General features: G+C 48.2%; 8 protein-coding genes across 8 annotated transcripts; 3 read left to right on the top strand and 5 right to left on the bottom strand.

Moving 5' to 3' along the window:
* Nucleotides 1–216: 216 nt before the first annotated feature.
* Nucleotides 217–1980, top strand: FMAN_13556 (uncharacterized protein; the record flags this gene model as incomplete). The annotated part of the gene is made up of 5 exons (XM_041833038.1): nucleotides 217–368; nucleotides 422–465; nucleotides 511–1224; nucleotides 1274–1681; nucleotides 1733–1980. 5 exons carry the CDS (start codon nucleotides 217–219, stop codon nucleotides 1978–1980), a joined length of 1566 nt encoding a protein of 521 aa, XP_041683442.1.
* Nucleotides 1981–2212: 232 nt separating this feature from the next.
* On the bottom strand, nucleotides 2213–3858 carry FMAN_13555 (uncharacterized protein; the record flags this gene model as incomplete). The annotated part of the gene is made up of 3 exons (XM_041833037.1): nucleotides 2213–2497; nucleotides 2547–2982; nucleotides 3050–3858. The coding sequence occupies 3 exons, from the start codon at nucleotides 3856–3858 to the stop codon at nucleotides 2213–2215; spliced, it is 1530 nt and encodes a 509-aa protein (XP_041683441.1).
* A 488-nt stretch (nucleotides 3859–4346) lies between these two features.
* Nucleotides 4347–5454, bottom strand: FMAN_13554 (uncharacterized protein; the record flags this gene model as incomplete). The annotated part of the gene is made up of 2 exons (XM_041833036.1): nucleotides 4347–5293; nucleotides 5349–5454. The coding sequence occupies 2 exons, from the start codon at nucleotides 5452–5454 to the stop codon at nucleotides 4347–4349; spliced, it is 1053 nt and encodes a 350-aa protein (XP_041683440.1).
* Nucleotides 5455–6344: 890 nt separating this feature from the next.
* Nucleotides 6345–7679, bottom strand: FMAN_13553 (uncharacterized protein; the record flags this gene model as incomplete). The annotated part of the gene is made up of 1 exon (XM_041833035.1): nucleotides 6345–7679. The coding sequence occupies one exon, from the start codon at nucleotides 7677–7679 to the stop codon at nucleotides 6345–6347; it is 1335 nt and encodes a 444-aa protein (XP_041683439.1).
* Nucleotides 7680–9644: 1965 nt separating this feature from the next.
* Nucleotides 9645–11195, bottom strand: FMAN_13552 (uncharacterized protein; the record flags this gene model as incomplete). Its single annotated transcript, XM_041833034.1, has 6 exons — nucleotides 9645–9964; nucleotides 10016–10083; nucleotides 10132–10622; nucleotides 10672–10853; nucleotides 10909–11044; nucleotides 11097–11195. The coding sequence occupies 6 exons, from the start codon at nucleotides 11193–11195 to the stop codon at nucleotides 9645–9647; spliced, it is 1296 nt and encodes a 431-aa protein (XP_041683438.1).
* A 1560-nt stretch (nucleotides 11196–12755) lies between these two features.
* Nucleotides 12756–14272, top strand: FMAN_13551 (uncharacterized protein; the record flags this gene model as incomplete). The annotated part of the gene is made up of 4 exons (XM_041833033.1): nucleotides 12756–12996; nucleotides 13054–13160; nucleotides 13211–13890; nucleotides 13942–14272. The coding sequence occupies 4 exons, from the start codon at nucleotides 12756–12758 to the stop codon at nucleotides 14270–14272; spliced, it is 1359 nt and encodes a 452-aa protein (XP_041683437.1).
* Nucleotides 14273–14576: 304 nt separating this feature from the next.
* FMAN_13550 (putative L-lactate dehydrogenase (cytochrome)) lies at nucleotides 14577–16176 on the bottom strand (the record flags this gene model as incomplete). The annotated part of the gene is made up of 5 exons (XM_041833032.1): nucleotides 14577–15554; nucleotides 15608–15889; nucleotides 15937–15974; nucleotides 16030–16041; nucleotides 16107–16176. The coding sequence occupies 5 exons, from the start codon at nucleotides 16174–16176 to the stop codon at nucleotides 14577–14579; spliced, it is 1380 nt and encodes a 459-aa protein (XP_041683436.1).
* Nucleotides 16177–18629: 2453 nt separating this feature from the next.
* Nucleotides 18630–20228, top strand: FMAN_13549 (putative autophagy protein (Atg22); the record flags this gene model as incomplete). Its single annotated transcript, XM_041833031.1, has 1 exon — nucleotides 18630–20228. One exon carries the CDS (start codon nucleotides 18630–18632, stop codon nucleotides 20226–20228), a length of 1599 nt encoding a protein of 532 aa, XP_041683435.1.
* Between the last annotated feature and the right edge of the window lie 2 nt (nucleotides 20229–20230).

The following is a 20230-nucleotide window of genomic DNA, read 5'->3' as shown; positions in this document are numbered from 1 at the left end:
CATATATAAGCTCAGCATTGCTCCCAGTAAGTGTCCAGAATCTCTATCTAAAGCAGCTTCACTCACAAAGAAGAGTAGAGCGACCAGACAGAAGACTCTTCTTTAATACTCTAGGCCCCAAGACAAACAGCAATCCGGACCCCAATTATCACCAAATATCTTTGCCCCTTCACGCATTCGTCAAGAACACCAGATCGACCACTACCGGGCGCCACCATGGCTGTCATATCCTCCAAAGATACAAATCCAGGCAATGCTGTCTACAAGCGATACAAGAACAACACGAACGAGAACTGGATGCACGATGCTGGCTTGAGAAAGCTCAACATCGGCATCGGGTTCATGTTCGCATCGGCTGCTGCCAACGGGTATGTCTTATTTGTTTCTCTATCGTTGTCAAAACATTCTAAGTCATTGCCAGATTCGACGGAAGTCTTATGAATGGACTCTTGACCATCAAACAATGTAAGTTCTTGTTCTTCTCCCCAGACATCTGCTGACATCGTTCAGGGCATGACAACATCGGAGACGTCAGCACAAGCATCCTTGGCCTGATCATAGCTGGCATCAGCTTGGGTGGTTTGCCAGCTTTCATACCAGCTGCATATGTCAGTGATTGGATGGGCCGCCGCTTCACCATCGCTTTGGGCTCTTCCATCATGATCGCAGCAGCTATCATCCAAGCTTCTACGAATGGTCCATGGGCATTCCTGGGCACTAAGATCATGCTTGGTATCGGCCTAGGCTTTGCGCAAACGTCAGCACCACCTCTGACCACCGAGATCGCTCACCCGAGACACCGCGCCAATGTCACCAACATGTTCCAAGCCATCTGGTTCTGGGGCGCCATTCTCTCAGCCGTCGTGACCATTGGAACACTACACATGAGTGGAAGCTGGAGCTGGAGACTTCCCGTCTTGTTCCAGGCTTTCTTCCCAGGCATTCAACTCATTGGTCTCACATTTATCCCCGAATCCCCCAGATGGTTGATCTCCAAGAACAGACGTGATGAAGCTCTCGCAATGCTCGTCAAGTATCATGCCAATGGTGATACTGAGGATGAACTTGTTCACTTTGAGTTCAAGGAGATCTGCACAGTCATCGATCAAGAGCGCGAAGCGGAGAAGAATATCGGATTCATGTCATTCTTCAAGACCAAGGGGAACCGCCACAGACTCTTGATCTGTGTGTTGGTTGGTTTCATGATTCAGTGGGCTGGAAACGGTAGGTGGCACAACAAAATAACTGAAGTCTGTTTACTGATTCGAGCTAGGCATTGTCTCCTATTACCTTGCACCTATCCTGACGAGCGTCGGAGTCACAGACGCAATCTCACAAGCCGGTATCAATCTTGGCCTACAAGTTTGGAACGCCATTCTAGCTGCCTTGGGCGCCATGGCTGCCGAAAGATATGGTCGTCGTCCACTGTGGCTCCTGTCAACCAGCGGCATGCTGGCCAGCTTCATCATAGTCACAGCTCTCTCAGCTGTTTTCGCCGAGCATGGCACCAAAGCCGCAGGATATTGTGTGGTTGCGTTCCTTTTCATCTTCTTTGGCTTCTACGACATTGCCTTCACGCCCCTGTCCATCGCGTACGCTGTCGAGATCCTACCGTTCGACTTGAGGTCCAAGGGACTCAGCATCAACTTGACTGTTGTGTTCGCCGCTGGCTTCTTCAATCGTATGCTATCTCCACAAATGCTGGAAGACTGATGCTAACATTTACTGCCAGAATATGTCAACCCCATCGCCCTTGAAGCTATTCAGTGGAAGTTCTACTTCGTCTACATCGCAACACTGACGGCTATGCTTCCAACTATATGGTTCCTGTTCCCTGAAACAAAGGGCAGAACTTTGGAGGAAATCGCGGTTGTCTTTGATGGCATTGCCGCTGACCCTGTTCATTCCGAAGTGTCTAAGGGAGTTCTGCGCAAATCAGTTGAAGCCGAAAGCATGACGGGGGGAGCGGAACATGTCTGAGGGCGTATAGTTGGGACTTAAGTTGGAGGGTAACGTGAAAAGGGCTCTGAAGCTTTGCATGAGAAGCATCGTGAATTGTTATTCTTTGGATGTATTCATAACTTTGGAATAGTTCGGATACATGCTGTGCTGGATTGAAAAGTATTCTTATGCTTCACGCTTAAAACTTTATTGACGACTCACCACACTTTAATAACTACTAGTTGCGAACTATGGCCGTTGATGTAGCATTTTAGTCTACTAGATTCATCTCTTCAGCTTGTAGATCATCATCCGGGACATCCGTGATCTGCAACGGCCTTCCTGGCCCTGCTTGGCCTAATGCACAGGCCATCATCTTCTCTCGCAACAGGGTGAGAAGCGCAGGGTTGGCTGTCGTCCGCAACGAGGCGATCAAGCTGCTCAGGGCGCAAAGAATATCTCGGGGGCCAACATGAGCCAAATCTACATCTGCGAGGTCAGGGGCGCAGATGATGACGTCTGCCACTGAGTTTGCGACTTCAAACAATTTCGACATCTGTTTCGGATCAGCATTTTGGCGAGAGTAGGATGCGGTGGACTCTCACCATTCCAGGGCCATGCGTCTCGAGAGCGCAGGAGGATAGAGTGGTCAGCTTCGCCAGTAAATCTCTCGCCACAGACGTGGGAAACGAGACACTTAGACCTTGATCATTTGGGTCGGTATTCGCGTCAACATATGGGATAGCCGCTTTCCATAGCACGACACGCAGCCAAGAATCAGTTACAACGATGTCGGCTCGCTGGATCTCATTGTCACAAAGAGGAAGAGGATGCCGCGCCCTCAATTGTGAGCTAATGGCACCCAGGAAGCCAACTTGGTCGGATCTAACATCTGGAGGGCAGGCGTCATCAAAAGCTTGGAATAGTCTGCACAAACTGCAGAATGCTGAGCCAAGCCCCGCGTCCTGTTGTGGATGGAGCTCCGGCAGTGTCGGACTGAGCTTAAACGTAGGAGGTAGATCGTGTTGAAGGGAGTGAGCCCTGGAGGCGTGTTAGCGGGTTTTGAGAGAGAGCGGGTGCGAGTGCGAGTGCGAGACCCAGGACTCACCTGTCCGTGATGAACAAGATCCACGCGATGCGAAGATGATACTGGATCGTATTATGGTCCAGATCAGTATAGAACAAGTCTTGATGAAGTCCAAGAATATGAGCATATGCGATGGCTTCTCGAAGAAGCAGTGTAGACTTTGTGATTCGTCCTGTGTTGGAGTAGAAGACATGGAGGAAGAAACAGGTCAATAGGCCGTCAATGATTTGATGCTTAGAGTAATCGAGCATGAGACGAGATTGCTCGGCCTCGTATGCCATTTGATACGTTGAGAGGCCCGCATCATCATTCGAAAGGCGAAGCTGAGCTCGTGTTGCTGAGCATATTGATGCGGCAAGGGCGTATGCAATCTTGTTATCGGGGTTGCGGAGCCGGGAGAGAAGAACTTCATGGTCGATGACGGGCCATACAACATATAAACAATCGTGATATATGTTCAAGTAGTAGCTGAAGGATGACATGGGTATACGAGTATCATAGCTAACAATCGTCATATCCTGCGCGCCTTGGGGACTCTGGGAGGCACCACTTGGCGAACTATTCGATGACCCATTGTGCTGCGTGGATGAAGTAGCTTGAGCCAGGTCTTGAGCCTGAATTTCACCATTAGTGTCGGTTCTTGCGTGCTTTGAAGATCTCTGAGCCTGTAGGATGGCCTCTTTGGTACGCTTCCTGGGCCCTTTCGGTCCCGACTTCTTGCGCTTCCTATCGTATGAGCATGATAAAGAGGTCGCTTTGCATTGCTTGCACGGCGTATCTCCACTACATTTTATTTTTCTGATGGAACAAGGGTCGCAGGCGAAGCCCATTCTGATAAGTATCCAAAGTTGCAAAAGGTTGAGCGGGTTAAATAGACTTCTTCCTGTCGTGATCAGACTTGAGCCAAGAGTCGCGACAACCCCACTTTGAGTGACCAATGAGCCTAGACACTCATTCAACCAATCATTATATCGATGTCAATGGCTAATGGACCGACACTCACCATCATCACGTTAACCTTCCTACCCTGAACTGGAGAATTCGCCCTGATCAAGGAATGGAACTGAAACACTTGCAAATTTCGTGAGCCTCCTTGACACTCGTTTCAATTTTACTTCTATAGCCTTTGCAACGCATGTTCAATCTACATATGCCCAAGCCATGGCCTCCTTTGGCAACCAATCCCGCCTCAAATATTTTTCATCCTCAAGACACCAAGTCTAACATCCCACTCAACATCGTACTCAGCCATCTCCAATCGTGGGTAAATATCCAGTTCATACACAAGTCTTACTCCTAGTGGCACGAAATCCCAAGCCTATAGTCCACGGGCACTCATCATGGGGAGGAAGTACAATGATACCCACCATGCTGCCACCAGTCGAAAGCTTGTTTGGTCCCGCTCACGAGAGTGGCAGATGAGCATATGAGCTGAGACTATAGTTCCAGTCAAGATGGGTACGGCACAGCCGACAACCCCAAGTCCCCAGTAAAGTGGACAGACCAGTGACCAGATCATCACAGCTACAGCTGTGATCCAGCGTGTAGGTGCATCGCCAAGAATAAGAGGAAAGGTCTGGCGGTCGATCAACTTGTCACCCTCCTGATCACGCAAGTCTTGAACCTGGATGGTAGTGAAGACAAGGGATGCGCACACCAGGAACCAGCCCAAACCCTTGTTAGTGAACTCGAAGTTCTCATGAGAATTGGCTTGGATGGCGGTGACAGCTACCCGAAGGGTTGCTACACGGTTGGTAGTGATACCGCAGGCGTTCATTAGCGCGCGCTGCCACCAGCTCTTGTCACCCCAAGCACGCTCATTGTACAGCCAGGTGCAGAAGAGGTAAAAGGCAGTTTCCTGCCAAGCCCCCAGAGTAGTATAGCACAGAGCAAGGAGGGTGACAATTGAGGCTAGCTGCCATTTGTGTGCCAGTTCAGGGGAGATGCGACCAGCTGGAATGGGCCGCCACGGCTTGTTGACGCCATCCTCAATGACGGACTGCGGCTGTCGCTGATTTCCGAGATTGAAACAGAGGGTCAAGTGCCAGGTGAAGTAGAGAGCAACGAGAATGCCCTTACCCATATCATGCCATTCGATGTCGGCATTACTGATGGTACCAGGACCAGCTAGGATCCCTGCCATGGCGAACGTGGTATTGATGCCGGTGGAAGTGGGCATATCACTTTTGGTGAAGAGGCATAATGTGACAAAGTGGTAAGCGAGCTTCTTCATGCGGCTCGACCTTTCTGTCTCTGCATTGTATGCTACCTCAAGTCAGTCACATGCTGTAGTGGGTGCTGTTGGTTCAGGGGTCGTTACCAGACTGATGGGTCGCTTGCTTCTCCTGCATGAATTGCAATGAACTCTGTCGCATTGAAATGGGCTCATTATAGCGCTGGGTAACAGTGATAGATCTGCTAGTCATTTTGAAGACGATAAGGCAGAAGATCGTTATAGAGAATAATAGTAGATTTGTTTAAAGACTGGGATGAGATGAAAGCAGTAAGATCTAAGACAGTGACAGCTGAGTGAGAACCTTCGACTACTTATTCAATGGCTTCAACCGTATTTTCGTCATAGCTACGCCCGCCACCGCTCCAAGGTTTAGCAGAGAACGCGTATAAGCCCTGAAAAATTCAAATACACCGAAGCTACGAGTTTCAGGCAGCAAACTAATAATGATCGGCCAAGTGATTTTTGGTACGAGAACTGTAATGAAGTGCTGAGCTAGGTAAGGATGGAGGCGATGGCCACCCGGCAAAGCTTACCCACACGGTCGATGTAACATCTGCCGAATTAGCCTGACCCAAGCTTTTTTGAGGCTATGGGTTCTGGGTTCCAGCGCGTTGGAGCCAGGTAGCAGTAAGAAGGGGGATCTGCAATATGGAATTGCATCACGAAGGACGAGATGGATCATACTGGCCAAGGACACCAAAGGCGGTGAGAAGTAACGTCGTATTGGAAAGCTGTAGAAACTTGAAGGAAGACGTTTGACCGTCTGTTACCCTTGTTTTCACAAGGTTGCCGTTGGTGTACAATAGGATGACCGTCTGAAAAGAGGCAGTGCCGGCACGTAGTCCTGAGCGAGTTTCCCTTAATCAACGATATCCCACGATAGACTTTCTCAGACTTATTTTTGGGACTCGGCACTTGGCTCTTTGTAGGAAACCAAATTGAGATGAAAATATCAATCTTTTGATCTGCGATACCGTCTTACAAGCCGTGAAGCAACAGATGGAAGCATCGGCTTATTATCTAATATTCTACCTGATGATGTAACTCTATTCAAACCTAGTATACGTGGCCTGGGAATTCCTATGAATCCCAGATTGGACCAAAAGCTGGTACTCCCAAAGCCTGCAAGTCTAGAACCAAGTCGATCGTCAGTTTTGGATTAGAGATCACTACTACAGCCTCGCTTTCTGTCTTCTTGTACAGGTCCAGGACTGTAGGAAGCGTGTTGGGTCGGCCCATAGTTGAGGTGTTGTGAATGTGTGCATCATCTCCCATTCCTAGGATAATAGAAGCAATATTTGGACCGTAGGTCTCCATAGGATCTCGAGTTGACCAGAATAGAGTTACTCGTGTTTGCTGTGCAAGAATGACTGGAAGGCATGGTGCAATTCCGGAACCAGTAGCAACCAAAACAATACTGTTAAACATCGGGGCGATACGTAAGACACCGCAGGTCGGCGTACGGCGGACCCAAACTTCACGAGGTGGCTCGTTGACGACCTTCTTCGTCCAGTCCCCTGCATTTGAAATAACTACCGAAAACCCATTTTCCTTTGGATTGTTGACCGTGGCAAAGGCGTGCCATTCCAGCAAAGGTCGAGATGATAGTCGAATGGTTGTTCCAGGTTGAGGATTGGTATAGTCGAAATACATCCGAAGAGCGTGTGAAGATAGTCGCTCAGAGACAACTTGAACTTTCCGACAGTTCAACCAAGTTGATATAACACAACAGGTTGAGACAAAGACGAGCCAAACTGGTGCACTGGAGAAAACAGCCGCGGCGGGTGAATCACCCGGCTTGGTATTGATTGTTGCATCGAGAACCGTAAGGCACCAGAGAAGAGCCAGAGAAGACCAGCCAGCCAGTCGATGGACAACTTCAAAAGCATTGTGGATCTTTGCCCGCACTGAGGGGTAAGACATGACCAACATTGCAATGAGAAGGCAGTCCAGCATGTAGATGATAACAATGTACACCCACATGGCGGCATCTCGGTCCTCAGTGTTATTGAAAAAACTGGTTTTCTCAATGGACATCATGATGAACCAGAAGGTAGCTGCCACTCCACAGCCACTATGCAGACCTCCAAGATGGTAGATCTTGCCCATCCGTGACCTCAGCCAGAGTGGTGACGTTTTTGGAAACGCAGTGAAGACATAGTATAGGCCGTTGACGACATGCTCCTCTCGAATAACAATACTGACGGCGAGATTTATTGCTGTTGCGAGGCCGCAGGCGTTTGGGTTTGCATCGCCATCAAGGAACCATAGCCATAGAAAGATAATAACGCCAATGAGGTTGAGGGTAAAAACGAACGTGAACAGAATGCGGTATTCTGAGGAAATAAACCTCAAGAAGCGAGAGAGTGACAGACCAGCAGACCCGTCAAAGGTCTTCTTCTCGGAAGCAACCATGGCAATAACTTGGGGTCGGAAATGAATGAAAGTTCAAGGGCATATGGAAAGCAAAATGCAAGTCCAATTAAGATGACACACTGGTATGCTGTCAAATGCAGCCTTATCAGAGTCATATACCGGCTGTGAATGGGACTTTCGGAGTATCGGACGATTTACTCGAGGAACCCGAGTGATTAGCCATCAGCCCACCAGCACGTAATAGTGTATGATTCCTCCTATCTGCAAAGTCTTCAAGCACAACCGAGATAGTGCTGTGCATTATCAGCCCGTTCAACTGAGCTGGGAAATCAGCCCAGGAATGGAAGAAACTGCCTGACCGTTGACGCCAGTCTAGCACGTGCGTTGAGGAGATCCCCGCTGCCATGCTCTCCGGGAGGCCGGGACAGTCACGCTTGCGGCGCAAGAAACGTGGAAGATTTGGATCATCTTTGACATACGAAGAGACAGGGAATGGATGTATTCGGAATGTGGGTGGCTTGGGAAATTGGGCCCGACATCCTGAAAGATATCGTCACATTAGTTGAACTACACCAATACGGACATTGCCTAGATTGCTGAAGGTAGTGAATTCCATAATAGGATAGCTAGTACTCCAAGTGAAACAGGCCCTGGTTGGTGAAGAGCTGTATTAGGACGTGGCACCTGGCGATGGATGGCTGGCGATTGAAACATGGGGGTTTTGCGAGCTGTGCATAGAACACAACATGGGAACATGGATACCGTATTGAATGTGCCCCAGAATTTGTTTAACCTATTCACAGCCATATTTCCTGGTATTGGTTGAGTCATTGGATCACTTCAAGTCACACAATGGTACTACCTAATGGTGACGACTTGCCAGCAGAAGCCCGTCAGACAATAAGACACTATGAGATTGTGGATTCCAAAATGTGACAAGCGCTACACGCAATGAACAACTATGAATAACTATTGTTACATAGCGCATGCAGACCCAAAAGATAGGATGAATAGTGCAAATTTGTAAACGCGGACAGGAGACAGTGACTAACGAACGGAGTAGTATTCATAACGGGGGACGTTGGATTAGGCGAGTCCGAGGTTGCATCAGAGCAAACCCGGTACTTACTGTAGTATTATCAAGCACTGTGAGCCCAGGTTACCCAACTCCTGGAAACATTGACACTAAATAAATTGAAGAAACGAACAGAGCCCCTAAAACATGTCAGTCTAATCCCCGTAAGCCCAGATATCTGGTAGATTGGATCCAGGAGGTTAAAACAATCTTGACCCTCTTTTCTTAATGAAAACGATGAACTGAACTGACTTTGACTTTGGTAGTGTCTCTCTTGCTGGATCCTGGCTAACCATTTTCGGTGTCGCCGTTGAGGGAGCATTCAAGATAATACCTGCCTGGGGATGCAACATTGAGATTGGGTTTTGATTCTAAACGGCCCGCAAGGACGGAGGAGTCTCAACGGTCCCCGGGCATTAGTGGCTCCTTCTATGCCGATCACTTGGGGCCCAAGGACCGGGCCTTGGTGAGACATCATTGACAGGATGTTAATCCCAGGAAGCCTATACAGGACAGGGTAAGGGGATGAAATCGAACGTGTAAGAAACCGCAGATCAACAGGAATAAGTGCAGAACATCCATGTACCTTTGGTTGTCAAAAGACTTTTTCACAGTGAGACCTTTCTACGCCAAGAGGATTATACGACATTGTCAATAGCAGTGGGCAGTATAATAAGGAGCCTGTAACTCGAGACATGTGAATGAAACGCGGTAGTAGGAAAGGATCGACACCAAGGTATTTGAAGTTAAATCCCGGTAACGTTACTCAAAGGTCGCGTGGGAAGCAATTTTGTTATACGAATGAACGCGCCTATCTAAATGTGACCCATATACCGCACAGAGCTGGCACAATGAAGTTAATGTAATAAAACAACATCGAAAGTGTAAAATACTATCTAAACGCTTAAAAACCACACGGGCGTAGACGTCTACGCCATCGAATGAACGTTGGTGGAGCTCACATTAGTGGCAGGATCCGGCCCCTTGCCAATGAGACTCCGCTCATCAAGCTCATAGTACTCCTTGTTATCTGTCTTGGAGCGAGCCCCACGGCTGCCACCCCAGCTTCCAGCACTCTTGTCGAGTGTGGAGTCTTTGTTTGTGCTGGAGAAGCTCATCTTGGAGGCAATGGTAGCCATGGCGTTGGGCCAGAGATGCTTGAACAGGTGGCGGATGGCTGGGAGGCTTGCGCATACCATGCCGAGTTCCGTTTCCCAGATAGACCAGATGGTGACTTCAACGTACTCCCCTGACATTTGTATTAGCGTGTTTGTATTGAAAATCGACCCTGGTCACTCACAAGTTGGGTTAGTCGTCTTTCCCAATGTGATCAGGAATGGTAGACGGATGATACTAAACACCGTAACACTGTGAATTGTTAGCTTGCATTCAGCAGCCCGGGTTATAGAAACTTACACAATGCCTAGACTGAACATAACAAAGAGCTGAATCTTCTGCCGGCCCTTGACCTGCAGCTTCCAAAGGTGGTTGATCGGCAAGACCAGGATGACGATATCGCAAGCCATGTTGATTCCACCAAAAGCATAAGTCTGCGAGTTGAGGTCATTACAGTGGCCTTTGTGCTCGGCATCCCAGCTTGTCCAATTGTAGGAAGCTGGAAGACATTGGAGTGAAGTGGTGATCATTGTAGCAGCACCACACAAGCAGACAAAGATGCCGATCGACACAGTCAACTTCTTGAACTCTGAAGTAGTGAAAATACCACGGAGAAAGAAAAGAATCGAGATCTTTGTGCTATACAAGTGAACACTGTACATGATCTGGTCTATCCAGAAGAGCTTTAGCAGTTCGTACAGGCGCTCGAACGGAGTGATGTCCCAGATGTTTAGCCCGAAGCCAAGATCTGCAAGTCTGCACGCAAGCCAGATGTAAGGCACTGTAGCAAACTATACCATTGTGTTAGCAAATGTTACCAGGGCTTGAGCTGGAACATACTCCTGCAATGAGAATCGCATAGTCATCAGGGCCAAGCTTTCCAAAGATCTTCAATTTGGAGTATATTCTCAAGATGACACAAATCTCGGCGAGGATACAGGCAACAAGTGCATTGAGCCTGAACTTCATCTGTTGGCTCTTGACAGGAACACCGCAAGCTAGGTTTTGAATTCTCATCAATGCTATAGAAAGGGACTGGTCAGTGCTCATTCATTGCTACCATGACAGGTAACCTACTCAGTGAGTCCTTGACTGTGCAGTTCTTCAGCACGCAAGCCTGCGTCAAGCCTGCAAATTTCTGATCTGTACAGAGACATGTTGTGTTTGTCATTGAACATGGTGACTGTGGTATCGCTTGCTGGACACATTGTATCTGGTCTAGCTGTTAGTCAAAGCTGGATAGTGGGTGGTCGGCTGTTACTGACATCGCAGTCGGGGAGCTGAGCGGCTAGCTCAGTAAAGCTGGCCGCATTAACGAGCCCGAGCAGGGCCGCTAAGAAGAGAGAAAATGACAGAAGACGCATGGCTGCAGAGTCTGTGTTGAACGGAATCACGGTGCAGTATCAGAGCCAGCTCAGAAATCAACGTAAAAGACATAAACAACAATAGGCAAGATGTCTTTTATGTCCCTATCTATATCTTACTACACTGGAATATTACGATGGCCAAGCCCCTGAAGATTTCCAACTACCGATAATACTAGTAAATCCCCAATATCTGGTGTCGAGGGGTCGAGTGGATCACTTGAATTGCCACTGAAAAGCTTCGCCCGTTGAATGTTGCATTCCGGCAAATATTCCTTTCTTTTGTTATTCAAAAGTTCATAACACCCAACATTCATAACCACAGAGTGTTACGAAGCTCACTCCGGAAGATGTCAACACTTCCGAAAAACGAGAAATGAGAGGCTAACAGGCGTTTGAAACCTCCGGCATAGAGGACCCAATATCCCGACACTATGGTACCGTAGCATCCAAGAACCAACGGCTGAAGATCAACATCTCTGTCAGTTTATGCATCCTTGTTTTGGCTTTGTTTCCTCTTTCCTGGCTAGAGATAGGGATGAGATGATTAGATGACAGGCGTTGGATGCTTGTTCCCTGAGTTTGTGATCCCTGTCGTTTCCGCTCCTACTACTACGTCAGATAGCCAACGGTTGAGAATGCAACGCAAAACCCTTGTTAGGCGCTGGGTACATCACCCTTGAGTGATTAGCAAAGGCTATGGTCATCACCAACTGCCGCTTAGCTTAGGAATTGCTTCCCCGCCCGATTGTCAGTCACTGCCGTGGAGACGAAACTTTGGTTAGAGTTCGCGAAGGATTTGTGAGCCCTGTAGGGGTCAAACCCCCTGGACTTGACTCAAGCACCTGCAGGTTATCCTTCTTTGGCCGGGGGTTGCCTGTCGTGCTCAATTGTGCACAACCCTACGCGGAAATGCAACTCAATAGAGCCTTGAGAAATCCCAACTCTGGATATACCCACTCAAAGAGAGAGATTCGCGACGATCTTTTGCGGTCTAGGGATGAAGTTTTCGACTGAGAGATTCCAAGACTCGTAAGGCCCTGCGATGCAAGGTGATTAGAAGGCTTCGGTCCACCGGAACTTTGACAAACGCATCCGCGTCATCAAATTTGCAGGAACTTCCAAAGCTATGACCTGGTTTCTGCCGATCTGTACCTCGAAACGCCAAGTTTGTCCAGGTGAAGTACGAGGTGGCTGATGACCTAGGGATTGCCTACCCCGGTCTGTCAAGTTAGCCAGCACAGCTCATGGTATTTCGAACTCATCTCGCTCCATTGGATGATCAACTCAGGAGAAGTTTTCTGCCTTCCCACCAGTTTGGTAGCATCCTATTGTGATGCGCAATGCAACGCCCCTTAGCACTCCGGAAGGACGGCCTCTGGAATAGTGCGAAGATCAAATCTCTTGATGCATCTGGTATATAAACATAACTTCAACCTTCTAGGCTATGACAAATGAGTCAACTCTCATTCGTATTCTCTCTTTAATCCTGACTTCGTCCATTCATTTTGAAGATCATTCGCTCGTTTTACCCTAATTGTGTTTGCTGAAGTTGATAGTATGAAGCCTATTACTCTTGCGACTCTGGCCACGGCCTTGCTTTCCAACCAAGCCACCGCTCTCCCTAAGCTTGATGCCGACACACCTATTCCGCTGAATGCTTTCAAGTTCGGTACTCGTGGTGCCAAGAATCCTCACCTTGGTGTTGATCCTGAGCTGATTCGCAAGTTTGCCTCTCAGGCCCCTACCAACTTGGGTAAGAGGGTTATCGACTTTGACCCCAAGGAGCAGCTCGTTGATGGTTAGTCTCCGAATGAGGAAACCCCAAATCCAATGATTCCAGCTGATAAGTCAATAGTTCACGGCGAGCACGAGTTCAACCCACCCGACTTTGAGGCTGGAGATGTTCGAGGACTTTGCCCAGGATTGAATACTCTTGCTAATCATGGCTACCTCCCTCACAACGTACGCTTCCATCCTTTTCTGCCAATAGCATGTTACTAATCTTCAAATAGGGTGTTGCTACATTCACGCAGTATGTCACCGCTGTTGGTAAGGTCTGGGGAATGGCGCCTGACATGTCCTCTCTCCTCACCACTCTGGGTGTTGTTCTCGGTGGTAACCTCGTCGCTGTCTCTCAGGGTGGCTGGTCCAAGTACATGAACAACAACCTCCTTGGACTCTTCGGAACTCCTCGTGGCCTCAGTGGTTCTCACCCTTTCTTCGAGGTTGACGGCAGCCCTACTCGAGGTGATCTCTACGACCCCATTGGTGACAACAACAACATGAACATGACCTACTTCATGGAGCTCTACAACCTGCAAAAGGACGCCGAGAACCCCAACTACAGCATTGATGTTCTGTACGAGCACAACAAGAACCGCTGGCACCAGACCATTGCTACCAACCCCTACGCTTGGTTCGGCCCTGCTAGTGGCTGGCTCGTTCGAGCTAGCCCTTACTCCTTCACTGCTCGTCTTGCTGCCAACCGCTCTGCTGAGCATCCCGACGACGGTATCCTCGATAAGGAGACTCTCAAGGCCTTTTTCTCTGTTTACGGACCTGAGGAGAACATGACCTACGTCATCGGCCATGAGCGTATCCCCGAGAACTTCTACCGCCGCCGCTATACCGACTATGGTATTGCTGCTAACGCCCTTGACATTGTTACTCACAGTCACCCTGAGGTCCTAAGGTAAGTCATCTCATGATGCGTCCCATATCGATCCCAACTAATATCTGTCAGCATTGGCGGTAACACCAACGGTGTCAACACATTTGTCGGAATTGACTTTGACGACCTTGCTGGTGGAGTCCTCAACGGAAAGAACCTTCTCCAGGGCAACAACCTTGTCTGCTTTGCTCTCAACGCTATCAAGACCGTCTCTCCCAACGCTTTGTCATCTCTCTTCGCCACCTTGTCTTCTGTAACTGATGTCCTCTTCGCTGCTCTTGAGCCTATCATGGGAGCTATGGACTGCCCCGTGTACAAGGACTTGAGTGTCAACGGAACAAACTGGTTGGACTATAACAAGAAGATGTACCCTGGTTTCAAGAAGGCTGGTGGCGGCTGGTAAAGCTGCGATGGTAGATCAGTAGCAACGGGATGTATTGGCTTCGGTTTAGAGAGGTTGTCTCTGTATATTATTAGATAATGCACATAATATAATCGATGGCTTTCGGGCAATCAATCGCTCTTTCAACACCCCTTGTCACTTGATTGCTCTTGAATCATTGGCATTTTACCAACTTGTATGAAGCGCACATGAGACCCTTTGTTGTTGATAGATCACCCCAATTATAACTTCGAGAGCGCCTCAAATGCTTATCTCATTCTATAAAACCTGCTAGCAATAAATGATGCCAACCGCGGTCAGATGTTCATAGCCTTTCTCGAACCTCACTAAGCACCTTTACCAGCCCTGGGTGAAGCTGATCTATCGAAGTGCACCCAAGCAGTCGCATGTTCCTTTCAAGTTCATCCTTGTAGATACGAATCGCTTTCTCGAGTCCTTTCTGTCCATAGGCGGCCATCGCGTAAAGAAATGGGCGACCGATGCCAACAGCGCGAGCCCCAAGACACAAAGCCTTTAACACGTTCGAGCCACGACGAAAACCGCCGTCAACATACACTTCAATTTTGCCCTGAAGGCCTCGTTCTCTCAAGATAGGCATAGCCTCCGCGAGTACCTCAATTGGAGCCTCTGAGTAATCGAGTTGTCGTCCGCCGTGATTAGAAAGAATCACGCCCTGAACGCCGTATTCTGCTGCCTTTATGACGTCCTCAACTCGCTGTACACCTTTGAGGACAATAGGCATGTTGGTGATGTCTTGGAACCATGGAATATCATCCCAAGACAGAGTTGAGTTCATTATGAGAGAAGGATCCAGCTCTGTTGCTGGCGCATCCTCGAATTCGTCGTCGTTAGACTCACTCTGTTGCGAACGTAGGACCCTCTCACGACTTCCGAGATGTGGATTATCGACGGTGATGCACAGAGCTTTACAACCCCGTGCCTCGGCGGCTTCAACAGCCTTCCGTGTCACATTCCGATCTTTCTTGACATAAATCTGATACCATTGAGTCCGATTAGGTTCCCTAGTATTTGTGATATCTTCGAGGGGACATGATGAGTACAATGGTATCATTTGGATGATATCATGCTTGTTGCTTGCCCTCGCTAGTGTCACTTCGCCTTCTGGGTCTCCAAGCTTGGCGTGCGCAGTAGCTGTTATGTAGATTGGAGCGGATGTATGGGCTCCAAGCATAGTGGTAGAAATATCCACGTGCTCAACGTTGACAAGAACTTTTGGTCGAAACCGGATGCGCTGGAATGATGCGTTGTTTTCTTTGATGGTCTGTTGCTTATAAGCCTCATGCTGGGATTGACTCGAGCGAACTGTCAACTCACAAACTCGTCCTCGGCTCCAGTGGAATAGTAGTTCCAAGAAGATTTCTTCATTGTCTGTTGTGCTACAGACTCAAAGTCTGATATGTTCACGCATTGTGATAGTTTTGGTTTCCTTGCAACAGTCCCTTGGCTCTGTTCCGATTCTTTGGACTGTGTGGTTCCATCCGCGGACATGTCTGTTTTGCTGGTATCGATATCGCCCAGGTGTTTGGATGGATCAAGCCACTTATCCAGAACATCGATAGAATGAATCAGATCAAAGTCCGCAGTAGAGTCTTTGCCCTGGAGTAGTTAGTACGGAGGCTTTTTGAAGAGTAAGCGATGCGTACAGCATTTTTCAGGATCACCTTCTTTCCTCCAGGATGATCTATCGAAGGGGTCAGTATGAGTTCAGAGAGGCGAGTGATGAGGGTCATATATACTTGGAAGAAATTCTGTAAGATCGTAGACCTTGTTCTGCAGCTTGATTAGTGGGTGCAGTACCGATTGAGCGATTTACCTGCATGAATGATGAGCCAACAGGAGCTGGCGTTGTTGTGTTGGCCAACCTCTGCGGGATGCACTACCATGATGTCGTCGTTGCCTATTTCTCTTGATCCTCAGTAAATTGACACTTTTCTCTGAGTTTGTCATGTGGCTTGTTTGCAATAAATAAAATTGTTAATGTCGATCCATAATCCCCATCATGTGCGAGTGGAGACAAGTGGTGCAATCACAGGGCGAGCGATAGCAAGGTCTGCCCTGTGAAACGGACAAGAGACCCAGCGCAAAGAAAATGTTTGATCCTTAAGTTTCCATAAGTGAAAATTCCGCGATTAATAGAAATGTTCAGAATAAGCTGGTATTAGTTCCCATACCCAAAGACGCATTAGTCACTCCCTTCCTGAGGCCTTAGGTCAATATCATGGCAGACACAAGCACGAAAAACTGCCACATTCATCAAGTAGCCTTCCAACTTTCTTTTTTGCTGGTTAATGAGTTCTCTCTCTCATAATCTTGAATTAATAAACCTGAGAACAGCTCAACACGATGTTGAGGCTGGTAGTGGTTGAGAGTCTTAGGTCTACATTGTCGCCGTATCTGGCGGCGATACTGGAGACACGACTCATGGACAGATCAAACACGTCGTTTGAAGTGGTCCAGACTGTGCACACACCGCCTGCATCATTCGACTGGTGAATCCAGACAAGTCTGCCATTGGCTATGTCCGATGCCCTGACCCTAAGTCGTTCTTATGGCCCTAGAGAGGAAGCTTTGGAGATTCAGATATCTGCTCCTGAGCCAGGTGCCACTTCTCAACACTGGATTTCGTCCATGCTGAGACATTTGGTGGAACACACTTCTGTGCCGTCCAGAGTGCCCATAGCACAAATGCCGACTTGGGGCCAGACTCATCGTTGTAAGTAAAGAGGTATCTCGATCTTTCTATACAAAAGCTTAACAGATCATGAAAACAGCCACAATTATCTTTCTAAGTGTACTTCTAGTAATCAAAACACAAAAAATCAATGTTGGCAACGCTCTTTATACTCTAGCCGGGTAGTTAACAGCCATAGGTCCTCCCGGTAGTCCGCCAGCCTATTTCTACCACGCTTGGAGTAACTGGGCTGTATTTCATCAATATACGTTGACAGCTGAATCAGCTATTGTAAGCCAACACTTCAGGCGCAAAGTTTCCAATGCTAATACTGCCTCGCAGTGGATAACCGACCCTGAAACTCTAGAGGTCACCGCTTCTTGGATAAATACCAACGGATGTAAGTCAAAGTTTGTGCTGCAAGACTGAGGACATTTACCTGCTGGCTTTGCCCTGTTTAGCCAGTCCTCCTACTAATTTCTTCATTTCTGAATCTTCCAATTAGATGGGTATGACTGGTAGTCTGTGCGCACTTCGCGCTGCCTTTCCAACCCAGCCATTCAGATGCATACAGTTGGTTTTTGAGCCAATCTCGTAGGCGGCTCTAGGCTCGGAGCAGGACGGCCAACTAGAATGGGGATTGGACACTGACCAGCGCGTCGATTTAATTCGCAAATTATATCCTTATTTATGAGATGAATTAAAGCGTGTCCATCCTTGTGGAGGGATACGACATCTTTTCGGAAGCCCCTTAGAATTGACTCGGCGTGGCCGGGAGTTTGTTTAGACTACAAGATGCTTTCACCGATGGGCTTTTCCGTAGGATCTTGTTAGTTCTGGAACCGAATTTATTAATGGCTTTCAAGCCAAAGTCGAAGTGAAAGGTAGAAAGATATTGGCGGATGGCATCAAATTGATATGCGGCTCAAACCTAAAGCTCTGGCAACCGATCGGATTCGTTCGCCTCATTGAACTTGAGCTTCAAGGTATTATTCCCTTCAGCGAGTAACATTTTGTTTCATGCATATGTCTCCGTATTCAAGTTCAATGCACTCTAGCATCAAAACATCCTTAGGGCGTTATCTTTGTGCACCCCGAATCACAAGGTTTTGACTTTTGCCAATCTATATATTGATGTCAGGTAAATGGAGGGTCGTAATCATGAACGTTATCAGACAAATACCCCTTTGGTCAAGAGCAGGATATGTCATTTTCTCATTTTGGTCTGTCTGAACCAGTCTCGTGGAGACGATTAGAGAGTAGCGATGGATCTTTTCTGAGCTTATCTTGATCCTCGGAAAATAGCGATAGCAAAAGTCCCTCGATCTCCCCAGACTAACCCCATGGAGCAACCGCACCCGTTGCGGGTCGTGTATTTTGCCTCCCCGGGGCCTAGCAATGTTTGATCAACAATCTGCCTATCATGTCCTCGAAGAGGGAAAAAAACATCAAGCCTAGGTACAGGGTGTCAAAATTAACTCAGCAAGAGGCACCCTGAACTTATGCTAAGTTGCCTAAGACCTTCTGTCATCTAGAATCACGGTCCACCATAAGAACGGTTACACGGCATCCACGCTGAGACACGATTAAGTTAAATGCCTCGTGGAGAACTCAATTGAACTCTTGTCCCAATAACTTTTTTCCTTTCACGGACAATCTCGAAAGATGACATCCCAAGCAGATCCCGCGACGGCAGAGACCAGGATGTCTAAAGACCTGCATGATGAGCCTGCCAAGCAAGACGTCAGCGCAGGCATCATAGTGCCTGCACTGGCAGAGGGCGACATGCCAGAGACGACCAAGAAGGAGATCTGGTCGTGGTACGCGTATTACATTGGTTCAAATGGACTCGCCTTGTTCAATTTTGGCCCGACTGCCTTTCAGAATCTGCTGTCGCAGGCCGCGCCCAAAGATACAGGGCTTTTACCATTTGCCGGTCGCGAACGAGACGTCAACAGCATTGTTCTTCTTGCCAATGGCATATCTTTCGCTATTCAGGCCGTTCTTTTTCTCATCATTGGAGCTTACGCAGATTTCGGGACTGGGCGACGATGGATTCTTCTGGTCTGGTCAATCATCGCCTACGGCATTGGCTTCGCCTGGCTGGGCGTCCATGATCCCAGCAAGTGGCAAACCGGTACAGCTCTTTACATCGTCGGCTTGATAGCTTATCAGATGACTTTGACTTATTGGACCGCTGCGTTTCCCTCTCTTGCCAGAAACACTCCGCAGCTGAAAGAAGCTGCCCTTCAGTTCGAGGCTGGAGAAATTACCCAAAGCGAGATGGATCGCAAGGATGAGATGGAGAGGAGCAGGCTCAGCAACGTTGCCTTTTATATACAGTCTGTTGGCGAAGTTGTCATTCTAGCCATCATCGTGGGTATCATGTTTGGTGTCAAAGTCGACAAGAGTGCCGATAACAACAACTGGGGGCTTTCGGTCTTGATTGCTTTCGCTACTGCTTGTTGGCTTGTCCTGTCTATTCCGTGGTTCGTGCTAGAGAAGAAACGGCCAGGAATGAAGGTCCCGGATCACTTGAACATGATCACCGTTGGATTCTGGCAGCTTTGGGAGGCTCTCACTCAAATCTGGCACCTCAAGCAGAGCTTGATCTATCTTGTTGGATACTTCCTTCTTGGCGATTCTCTCAACACCACTGTCACTGTCATCGGCACCCTTCAGAACCAGGTCGTTAGCTACGAGACTCTCACTTTGACCTACCTCCTCATCGTCGGCATCGTCGCTCAAGCTATCGGCATTGGTGCTTTTTGGCTTATCCAGAAACACTTCAACCTCAGTGTCAAGGCCATGTTCAACGCCGTCATGGTTTTTATCATCCTTCTCGATGGCTGGGGCATGATTGGAAACTGGACCGACAAGTTTGGCTTCAAGAACGTCTGGGAGATCTGGCTGTATCAAGCTTTCTATGGACTATTCGTTTGTCCCTGGTACAGTTACTCGCAGATCATGATCAGCTCCGTCACACCTCGGGGGCACGAGTTCCTTTTCTTCTCCCTATTCAACATCATCGGTAAATCGTCTAGTTTCATTGGGCCTTTCATCAGCAGTGCTATCATTGATGCTACCCCCGGCGGCACTAACAACAGTGCTCCCTTTTACTTTTTGTTTGCTTTGAGCTTGGTCAGTGCTATTGGAATCTGGTCATTTCTCGATCTTGAGAAGAGTGCGCGGGAGCAAGAGTTGTTTATCATTCAAGAGAAGATACGCATGGGTGAGGAGTCAGAAGCGAGCAATATTGCGTAGAT

The sequence above is a fragment of the Fusarium mangiferae genome, assembly GCF_900044065.1.
Source record: "Fusarium mangiferae strain MRC7560 genome assembly, contig: FMAN_scaffold007, whole genome shotgun sequence".
In the NCBI taxonomy this organism is placed as follows: domain Eukaryota; kingdom Fungi; phylum Ascomycota; class Sordariomycetes; order Hypocreales; family Nectriaceae; genus Fusarium; species Fusarium mangiferae.
This window is presented reverse-complemented; position numbering and strand designations above follow the sequence as displayed.